General features: G+C 35.2%; 1 protein-coding gene across 1 annotated transcript in view; it reads left to right on the top strand.

The window, feature by feature from the left end:
* Window positions 1-9202: 9202 nt before the first annotated feature.
* LOC100893745 (dual oxidase 2) overlaps window positions 9203-12024 on the top strand; it is a 41785-nt gene continuing 38963 nt past the window's right edge. The window contains exon 1 of the mRNA XM_030977157.1: window positions 9203-9600. Coding sequence (XP_030833017.1) covers window positions 9489-9600 — 112 coding nt within the window. The 5' untranslated portion in view covers window positions 9203-9488. The remainder of the gene's footprint in view (window positions 9601-12024) is intronic.

The raw sequence follows: 12024 nt of genomic DNA, 5'->3' as shown, positions 1-12024 counted from the left end.
CTTAATTACGCTCTGAAGTATTTAGCATACAAGTCATGATGAAATGACGAATATCAACATCTTTAACAAGATATCCTTTTTAAAAAGTGATATACGAATTTTGTATAAAATTGGTTTGAACAAAGTTTCCTAACATATGCCTTATTGCTAAGTAACATCATGAATCTGGTTTTAACGACTCATGAAATGCAAACAACCCTTAACTTTTACTTATAAATACAATGCATAATAATTATTGTGTGCTCGTTTATCATTTTCTAATAGTTTAAACTTGATTGGTGATTAAAAAAATTCGTATCTGTAGGAATAGAGATAATGTAAATTACTCTCTCTCTCTCTTTCTTTCTCTCTGCCTCTGCCCTTGTACTGAAAGTACGCCTACGAATGCTGGTATCCGAGCCCTTTGGCACGTAAGTATTATCAACCGGTCGCTACATCCGTGAAAATGGTTTCGATGTTTATCAAGCGCTGTTATGATAGTGCAACACATCCACTTTTAACTTTATATCACATCATTTATCTTCATTAAGGATATCATAAATGTAATCAGATATACCATGTGATTGAGTTAAACATTACTTCAGAAACCGCTCCAGTCATTAATTTGACAGGTATATAAATATAAAAAAGGTATTCTTCTCTAAAAAGAAATTAATACAGAAAATATTGACGAAAGTGTAAAATTATCTCTCTCCAGTACGTTGTGTAAGCAGGGGCGGCGCCAGGTTATTTTGTCGGGGGGGGGGGGGGTGCATGGGCGCACCAGCTCAGGGTTTTTAGGCATTTTATTGCGGTCAGATGAGCATATTTTGATACCTTATTTGTGACACTGGCAGGTCCGAATTGGCAAGAAGCTCAGGGGTTTAAGACATTAATTACGATCAGATGAGCATATTTTGATACCCGTCATCTATGACACTGGCAGGTCACTATTCTTTCTTTCTTTCTATATCTCTTTAACATACTTTTTTCAAAAAAGTGGGGGGGGGGGGACTCGAGCCCCCGACGCCCCGCCGTTTCGCGGACTCTGACACTTAGGCTTCTAAATAACTCTATTTGTGGCCTGACTGTAAATTTTTGGAATTTTTCATTTTCCAACAAACGCATAAAATAGTATAATTTACAAAAAAGTGAGAAAAAATCCCGGAAAATCATGTCATTTCAGCCACATTTGTAAATCACTGTTATCGAATTAGAAATAAACCTTATTTGAATTTTATTGGGGGAGGGGGGCAACTGCCCCCAAAGCCCCCCCCCCCCCCCCCCCCATTAGTACGCCAGTGTATATTCTGGTTATAGTTATACTCCTAAGTGATAAATCAAATATCAGACCATCTGAAAAGCTTTTGTGATACTAAAAGTTTTCATACAAGCTTTTCTAAAATGAACACGTTGCCGTTTACACAGATGATATTCACAACAGTGTTAAGCATGGGAAAATTTCTGGTTTTAAAGATCTCTTTAAAATGGATGTTTAAAAGAAATCGTCTTCCTATTCTGTATAATAAGGTAGCTATCATAATAAGATGTAATAAAGTGAACAAGGTCTGACTGATGAAACCATCCAGGGCAGCATGTGCCCCTCCCCCCCCCCCCTCAGAAGTTGAAGATTTTTGTTTTTAATTGATGCATAATGGCTCGATTTGGTGCATACTTTTTGCCAAATTAAAAAGATAAAGTTCAATTAACAAGAACAAGCTCGAATCAAATGTAGGATGGCTAACCTTTAATGATGGGAAATGCTGATTACAGCATCTCCCCCGTCCTCCCTTACTTACGAAATACATATTTACATTTTATAGTTCTCTTCCTCCTTGCCCTCCTCCTTCTCTTCACCTTCCGTTTCTTTTCTTCTCCTTCTTTTTTCCCCCTTTTCCTTCTCCTTTTCCTCTTTCTCATTCTCTTCCTCTTTCTTTTTTGAAAATGATAGGTGGCGGCCGTCCCTGTGTGTAAGATATCCGAATCATGATGAAAAGAGCATGATTGAAGAAGGATGAATTGATGAAGTCTGGCAAAATGTCATCATTAAAATGGGAAATAACCCCACTCTGTATACCTCTCTCATATCTCTTCCAATGATACACAATACCCAAACACTTCTAAATGAATGATTCATGTCCGACCACCCTTCATATTGGTTGTGCGGTGGATGGAAAACGCCCTCTCGCAAACTCTTCTGCAAATTGGGCTCTTTCGATAGTAAATATATATGTGTTGTGATTTGTTTTAAGGAAGACTTTAAAGGAAACCTCACCCCAATAATTAACTTTACTTATTCCAAGAGATTAATCATATTCTTCACATTGATCTACGAGATTCCCCACCAAAGTGTATGAGAGAGGCATAAAGCAAGAATAATCATTGTACAGTTCTTCAGCACGACATGGGCCTCGTCATTTTCTTGACAATGTGATGATATGTGAAGGCGTTTATCAAGTAAATATTCAAATTTATGGATGTTTCCTTCTCAGGTGTGTGTGATGATGTAGCACTTCAAGTTTAAGTTTATTTAATTTTACAAGCGCACACTTGTTCATCCAACCACATAAACTTTCGCATCCTACCGGGTATAGGATTTATGTTTACTCGTATTTTTGCATGTCATGATGATTTAACTGTCATTTCAGGTGCTTTTTAATAGCTTGAACGATATTATGTTATATTATTTCACAAACATTATATCAATTTGATAAAGCCTTTGCTGTATGTTCAGCACCGTATTGCATAGGAAATGATGAGCAAATAGAAAAACTCGTTAAAAACACCTTCACGTGTGTGTTCAGAACATCAATCCTTATTCATCACGAATAATATGAAGTCAAGCAGTTTTTCAAACGTTATTGAACCTAAACAGATACATATTACCAGATACTTTGTAAGATATCACAGATAAGTTTCACTTTTGTCAGAAGAAAGTAACTTCTTTTTACAGATACATGTAATGCTAATTGGCGTCTACTGGCTCCCTTCAAATGAGCCTACAACCAGCATCTTCATCCCTGGTCAGTATAGCCTGGCATATTCGAATTTTATTTACCCAGTAAGAGAGGATTCCCAACATTTCTAGTGCCCCCCCCCCCACAATGGGCACTGACGCTACACCATTAGTATAATCATTTCGGGACCTTGATTGATTGAGTGATCAATTGACTGATTGACTGATAGATATAAGGACGGATTGATTTGATTTGATTTGATTTGAATAACTGATTGAATTGATTGATTGATGGAAGGTTATTGCTGGATTGATTTATCTATTGATTTTATTTGACTGCTTGATTGATTGATTGATTGTTTAATTGATGGATTGATTGATCGATTTTTTTTTTTGATTGCTTGATTGATAAATTGATGATATTCACCTATATTCACCTGTATCACCTGTCTTTTCGGGCTCCTTAGTAAAACAATGTCTTCTAATGCCCTCCCATAGTTCATCAGTACACCACTGCAAAGAGTTCGTTCCTTAATACAATAGGTCCATCGCTGGATTGATGAATCGATTGATTTGATTTGATATGACTAATTGATTGAATTATTGATAGTTCTTAAATCATTTGATGGATTGATTGGTTGATTGGTTGATCGATCAATTATTAGATGACGGATTGTCGATTGACGAATCGGTTGATTGATAGATTGACTGATTGGTTGATGAGTTTATTGATCAATTGATTGGTTGATTGACTGATTGATAGATTGGTTGTCAAGTATAAAGTACATTTAAATCGTTAAATATATACATAAGAGAGAGAATGAATCATGACGTGGATGACCCATGCAAGCTAAAACGATAATAAATAGCTTATTTCGAATGGGGTACAAAGAATATATTAATACAAATGCGCTTCATATTGATAAAGATATCGGTGTTCTATTTGATTCATGATATGGATGCAATCAAAATGTAAGACCAGAAGAAAAGCTTCAAAAGCTATAACACAAACGAAATAATAGGACAGAACTTATTTACCATGACATGTAATTAATTGAAGCTGAATTGAATTGAAATATCATTTAGGAACTCATTTTTTTATAAGATGTTATTTTAATTCATTTTTAAAGTGTGAAATACTTCACGTTTTAGAAAAGACTTCCAAAATTGAAATAAAATGAGTCCCAGATTTGTCCCAGTCTTGTGGTGACGAGATAGATAAACGGACTATCTATTATATAATGAACATGAATGTTTGACACACGAGTAAAATAGTTGCTTATGTAATGATATATATATATATATATATATATATATATATATATATATATACATCTAATTCTAACATTGTGCAATATAATATCCTGATATTTGATCAACCTTGGAAGATGTCTTGTAGCACAGCAAACGAAAGCTTACCAAAATAGATTTGAATGATTGTGGGAAGAGAACTATTGGACCAGTTCGTGTGAATGGTACCAATGGCCCCAAATATCACAGGTAGTTTTTATATAGAAGTGCCACTTACGGTGTACTTTAGAATATTCACTGTAAAAGGCGATGGATGTACTACATGAGGACATTTTTGTTTGCCCTCTTGAAAAGAATATTTCCACCTGTGTATCATAGAATGTACCATCGCTGCATAAATTAAAAATTATTACATCACTTTCATGAACGCGTATCCAGTATTCGTCTCGATTGGGATTTCCAGTTTTGTACAAACGACCTTTATCCGCCCATGCGAAGAAGATATCTACGAACTGGTTTATTCTCAACTTTAGATAACCCATTATATGAATATGATGTAAGAGTTACATGTGATGTAACATGTTACATGTGATGTAAGATGTTTCATTATCGACATGTTTTCTAAAGCACAATTCAGAGCTAAAATGAATAAACATTGTAGCGTTGTGTAAAAATAACATTAATAACGCCTCGTGTTATTAAAGAGACATTGGGTCGACATGAGCGTCACGTGACCGATATACAAGAAGTTAGTAATGGAGGTGTTCAAACGTGGCAACAATGGAACAATGAAATAAATGATTAAACATATATTTCGTCTTTGCTAATGTACTTGAATCAATAAAATGTCTGAGTTGATGTCTGAATATTGGAATTCGGTGATACCTCGTCCATTTGTATTAATTCAATAATTCAGGTTGGTTAGAAAATAGTAAATGCAATAAAATCATTACGACAGTGTCTTTGTTTTTAAGATTATTTTCTTTTCATGAATTTTCAAGATAACATAACATGACAAGAACATTAATATTCATTATGTGAGCTCCAATGGAAGTGTACATCTAAAGTATCAAAAAAGAAAGGGAAAAACAAATCCTCCCTGCCTCTCCCATTTTTGTGTTACAAAAGTCAATCGATCTTGCAGAACTTGACCTATATCATCACGACAAATATTAGGCCCGACTTGCATACAACCTACATGTTTTACTCTCTCATTAATTTTAAATTTTAATGCAATTATACATGTTTACTGTGTTTATTTTGTAAAATAGGTTTAACTCACTATAATGCCATTTTTTGTTTTTTCGAATAGACAATTTTTTTTGGAGTATATACCTAAGTTCAATTCTTATTTCATTGCTTTCTGTTTTTCTTCCGTTTGTGTGTTGAATTGAAGTTACACCAGACAATTACTGACGACGTGCCATTATAATGGTTAAATAATCATTTGTTTATGTTCGAATAATTCAAAACAAATTTACGATTTTACCAACTCTACAGAGAATACTTTTCATCTTAGGTGATACCACAAGGAAGGCTGACACAGTGGACAAATTAATTCAAACGTGTACGCAAGCCTTTAGATATTGTGACTACTGTCATCCTGGTGTCAAAAACAACATTCTAGTTTTGACGCAAAAATAATATTTGTGTCTTGTTCAGTCTCACTCCATAACAATGCTCTTGATTTTAAGAGAAGGAGAGCAAAGATTTCTAGGTCTTGGGCCAGCATTGTTTAAAGGCATTGGTATTTGAAATGGATGGGAACGGCGGTTTGTGAAGGTCGAAGAGTACGTATAGAGACAAAACTGAACACTACTACAATGGGAAGATGTTGTGATGAGAGGGGCTCTTTGTTAGAAAGGTCTCTCTCTGAAAGGGCAAGTTCATTAACAGGAGGTGTGTTCTGGGGGTAAAGAAGGGTTCGGCTACCACTCCCCAAATCCAGAGTCCTTCTTCAATAAGGCCAACTTATCCGTGATGGTAAATAAAGGAATCCATAACGTGACATGTAAAAGTTATGTGGGAAGGATTAATTACTTCGTAGTTAGTTCATATTGTGACCACTGCATACAACAACATCAACACATTCCCTGTATTATACATTCATTTCATGGATTAAGAAGTTTATTCTATCAATTATACCAGGAAATCAAGTCTACATTTCTGTTTAAAATAAATAACTTATACCCAGATGGTTATGATAGAAGACATTATGAACTATCGGTGGTTTCGCTGGTTACGCCCTAGGTAGCAAGGTGTTTATGCATATATACCGTTGTTCCTGGCCATCAGGGGCGTCGCAAGAATATTTTATATGGGGGGGGGGGTCGTTGTCGGGCTAAAGTTTTACGGAAACTTTACCTACCGAAAAGCCATGCTTTAAACAACAGCAATAGCAATAATAACAAAAGAAAGAGTCGTCCGATCAAACAATCAAACGAACATATACCAAGCACAAAAAAGGGAAAAAAACGATTCTAGAAGGTCCTAGAGCCCCCACCCCTCTCCCATAGCGGCGCCCCTATGGTGGCGCGGAGTCAAGGCTAATGGGGCACCGTCTCTAGTCTTTTTTATTTCTGTGGAATAGAGAAAAAGGTTTCTAGAGGGCAGACCGAGAGCTGACTCGCGTTCATCATCTGAACCAAGACTGTCGGACAGAGGCAAGGTGAGTGAAATGAGTCTTATTATGTGATTATCATTCTCTTAGCATGGTTTTATGAGTAAGGTCTAGAGAACATAACGAATAAGTATGTATGAATGTGATATTCATATGAGCAGACAGTAATAATTGCAGTACATGAAATTGCAAAACGCGTTATGAATTGGAAAACGATGCGTCATATTTTTTTTCAGTTCGATTTGTAGAAGTTTTAAAGTTTGATTCTTTTTTCAGATTCAGCCATGCGGGGTATTTATATGTCCTTTGAAATAATGAATATATTCTGAAGCGCTGAACACATCAAACCAATTTGTTTATTAGGGTATAACATTTATTTTATGCAATCCTGGACCCTACACTGTATCTAACCCTAACTCTACCCCTAACCCTAACCCTAAACCAACCAAATACCCGATTTCAAAAGCACACCTAACCTTTATTTTAGACGCAATAAAAACCAGAACAATTGGTGATGGAGCATTTTGCCGGAAGCCTGAATTATAATGAACACCCTTTAATTCTTTCATGAAAATGATTTTTTTGTGAATCACGTGATCTGTTCTATTTGATTCGTTTGAATCAGTGTACCCTTTTAGATAATACGAATAAATACAGTAGTTGGTCTATTGAAGCCAGTGATAATCTTTTATGCAAACATAAAGTGTATGAGTAAGCAAAATTGTGTGATATCATAAATGAACTATTTTTTCAGGATGAATTTAATAACGGGCAATGATTCCTTGGTATTTTTTTTAGAGCTATGTAGGTCAGATTGTAAAGCCATTGATGATCGTTTTTACCCACTTACAATCGACTCTGAACTTGAATTGAAACACCTCTTGTTCCTATGTTTATACTATTGTGGGCGGATATCTTCTATTGTCTCCTAATTCTCTTGTTGTGTATCTAGTTTCAATCTCCTTATTTATCCCCGTCTTATATACATCTTTTCTGTCTATCTATTTGTTCGTTCTGTATGTGTATTTATATAATCTATTTCTTTTTTTCTCTTCAGAAAGTGTCCCTGAAATACATTATATAACTGTAGATTATGTTTCAGCTGCTATTTGTGCTCTCAAACCAATTTATTATAATCTGAAATAATGTTACGTCACAAAAGGATAAAGCAACATACTCTAAGGACTGTTCGAAATGTTTTACCGATTTTGGAAGGAAGGTTAGGCTATAATTATAAATAATGAAAATCCTTCTCGAATTTTAAGGGATTAGAGAAGAGGGAAAATATGTGGGAGAGAGAGAGAGAAAAAGAAATAATCATAGTGTATAATGTGATGTACTGTATATCTTAATGTTATCCAAGCAACATCGCAGGGACATGTGAACGGTATAAACAACATACTTTCAATCGAGTTGACAAGCTTTTATAACATTTCCGTGACGTGGACTTCTGTATATAATCTTAGATCTATATCTGTATGTTATCAATCAAAAACACCAAAATAAAAATCGCTGCGACATGTGAACGGTTAACAACATCCTTTCAATGGAGTTGATGAGGCGCGATAGCTCAGTCGGTAGAGCAGTCGTCTCGTAATCCGGTGACCCTGGTTCGAAACCAAGGCGACGCGCCAGTGCCCTTTGGTAAGGCCTTAATCCTCATTACGAGGTCCTTCGGAGAGGACCTAAAGCCGTCGACCGTCTGGTTTCTCATTTACAAGCCTTTATACTTTCTTAGCAATCAGGTAAAATAACCACCACCACCATACATCAATCAATAAAATAAAAAAATTAAAAATCGCGGCGACATGTGAACGGTAAACAACATCCTTTCAAATGGAGTTGAGAAGGTGCCTAGAGTGTAAACGGACACAACATTCAGCAGTGCTCAATTTATAAACTGCGTGGAACATCATTTTCATAATATCATACTGGCGTATATAGGTCATTCCTTTTCTGATTACTTATTCGACAGTGGGATATTAAAGATAGTAGTTACAACTTTGATTATGGTCATGAAATTGTTTATCAAGCTGTTTTAGAATGAAATGATTAAGGAATATCCCCGAAAGAACAAGAAAAGTTAGAAACCTTTAATGGAGGTAAAATTCATTTCTCTTCAAGTTTGCATTAATTATTTGTTAATGAGGCCAAAAAAGCGCCCCGGCCTCCTAAGGCCCCTCCTGAAGCTCCTCGTCTTTTATAACAGTCTGACCTACAAATGTAACCACGTATATGCCCTTGATGAATTTCTATATCATGAAACCTTTGATTGATGATAATATTATCGCACTCAATATCAAACCCCTCGACCATAACGACAGACTTTCTTCCAATTCATCGGTGTGATATAAACCAGGGTAAAGGTGTTGATATTGCCAGTCATCTTGGTTTGAGGTCCATCAAATTATGATCTGCTCAAGTTGACTCTTCTATTCAGATAGCAGGAGCAGATTCTATTCAGATATAGCAAGGATGACAAAATATTTGCAGGGTCCACAGCATGCCCAGGGAGAACATAACCTCAAAGCATTGCATGAGCGATTTCCTTCAGTCACAAAACATTCTTTTGATAGATAAATCTAGACACAGCGGGGGTGTTTAGAATCAACTCGTCTCCCGTCAAACACTGATTAATATCATTACCTATCACTCTCCACTCTTATACCAGACAGTCAACGCATGCCTTTGTCGGAGATCGTGGTGACGACGATGACGGTGATAATGACGATGACGAAGCAAGATAGGTTTATATTCCTTGTGATCATTTCACTGACTGCCCTCTTAGCAACAGGTAAGTGATCACGAAAAACACAAACTTTACTCATAATTTATTGACATATGCCTTCCACACAGGTCATGGTCCGACTATAGGATCCTATTTTTTGATGAATTTGCAATAGAATTTGATACGAACATTTAAACATGTAACATCTTAATGACCGACGATGAGAATAGTCAAGTGAAGAAGAAAATCTAAATTTCAAAGGAATTTCATGCCTGCTTGGAAGAGGAAAAGCTAAATCGGCTCAGAATCGTAGTGATGTCAATGCGATTGTCTACGACTTGAAGCAGATTAGGTTGTTATTCTTACCAGAAGACTTCAATGCACACAAATTGTGACTGTTAGTGTGCTTATCATTATTTAGAAGCCAAATCAGGAAGATGATGTTTGTCAAGATTAGTAAAATTGACATTTTTTCGAAAATTAGATCGCAGGACGATCGCGTAGTGTACTTCGGGCTATAAAAGTAAAAGTGCAGTCTACATATCATGTGTCATATGAATTGATTCCATTTAGGGCAAAGAATATTCATGAAGGCAAATAAAACTTATGGACACTTTACGAATTCTCAAATGTTAAGCTTTTGATCAGTATTGCATAAACCCGGTATATACGACATTCAGAATACCATCATGACCCGTACTTACTTTGAAGAGTTGTTTAAAGTTCCAAACGTTTCTAAAGATGCAAACCATAAGTTTTATATTACTTATAAACTGGATTTGTATAAGTTTAATTGTTAATCTATACCTTTTATTCATTATTTAATACGATCACAAATACATTTTGAAAAACAACTTAAGGCAATTTCAATTAATTGCCTTACACGTCATCTTTTAAACTTGTGAACATCACAATGACATATTATGTAATCTTGGTTTCTATGGCACATACAATAAGTATATAGAAATGGCCTTTGAGTCTTGTAATACAAGATTAATGCAAACGTATACAATCATTTGGACGCTGCAGCCCTATATGCATTGGAATGAACACTGTATTTAGCCAATTAGGTGCTCGGTTTACCCTTTACAGCTAAAATTGATCACATTGAACATTAGAAGATGGCACATTCAATATATGATGCAGGATTGCAGAGCCCTCAGGGAGAACAGTATGAATAATGATGAGGCTACCCTTGGTAAACAAGAAATATTATTATTATTATTATTATTATCATCATTATCATTATCATTATTGTTCTTTCTGTAAAGATTTAATGCTTGTTTCTTTCAATTATTCTAATATTGATAGAAATGATAGAAATATCCATTGTGGACAAATATAAAGAAGGGGAAGGGAGTGAGTCTAAATATGCCAGATTTTCATTGCTTTCGAAAAGCATTATAATGTTAATGGTTTGAATATGACTCATGACGTTACAAGAGAAACTATAATTTTTGTTTTTAAAGAAAAGAAAAAAGTAATGCAGTAAATTTCATGTTATTCTGTGTAGGAAGGATGATAGACATGCAAGAACACAATCATCCCTTTTCAAGTTTAAACTTAATTCGTTCATGGTGACGTCACCTCATAATCATTCACAGGGGTTCTCTAAAATGACCCCCTATTTACGGACCTTCAAGAGCACTTTCAACGAATCATAACCCATGCTGCCTGAAAAATGGTAAACAAAATGTGCTCTATATATAAAAATTAAAAAAAGATTTGGACTCATCGCGTAAAAACAAAAAATTACAAATGTACCCTTCACGGAATGTTGTTCTAGTATGTTATTCTAGTAGCGGGTTCCTCCCCGAAATGTTTGACCTCTTTTCGTAAAATTTGTTATTTTTTGAAGAAATAACCTAATTTTTCAAACCTTGAAATGTGCACAACATCCCAATTAAAACACAAAATTTATATCTATCATGCGTGCACGATGTCATAATTATGAAATGACACATCCGGAACTCATACGCAGACAGGAATAGCATGTTTGGAAAAGGAACAGGAAAAGACCGCCTTCTGTGATTTTGCAGGAAACGGTGACATAAATACGACAACAAAAAAAGAGACGGAAAATATGTTTTTTATACATAGCTACAATTTGGACGAGTTTTTAATGTCATGACAATCCTATTTATGAAATGGATATTAGTGTATGATCTCCTCTCTGATACTGGTATAATAATAAGGAAATTCACAATGATAGCAAATATATTAGTGTTATACCAAGAGAAACCCGTTCGCATAACCTTGCTGACTTTTTAAAAAAAAATTATCTATCTAGTTCTGCTTGTATTGTACCTTAAAGAAAAAAGTGATATATGTGCTTTATTGGTTTAGCACATTTTCCCTTTGTTACTTGCTTTCGATTTGATTTCATGTTACCACGGTTACTATTCATGTTTTATATTTCAAGACTTTGTAAAATGTTACAGAAAAGGCACTGGAAGAAGACAAAAATACCTTTGAACTAATGAAAGAAAA

This window comes from Strongylocentrotus purpuratus, unplaced genomic scaffold (genome assembly GCF_000002235.5).
Source record: "Strongylocentrotus purpuratus isolate Spur 01 unplaced genomic scaffold, Spur_5.0 spur5_scaffold_9, whole genome shotgun sequence".
Classification (NCBI taxonomy): Eukaryota; Metazoa; Echinodermata; class Echinoidea; order Camarodonta; family Strongylocentrotidae; genus Strongylocentrotus; species Strongylocentrotus purpuratus.
This window is presented reverse-complemented; position numbering and strand designations above follow the sequence as displayed.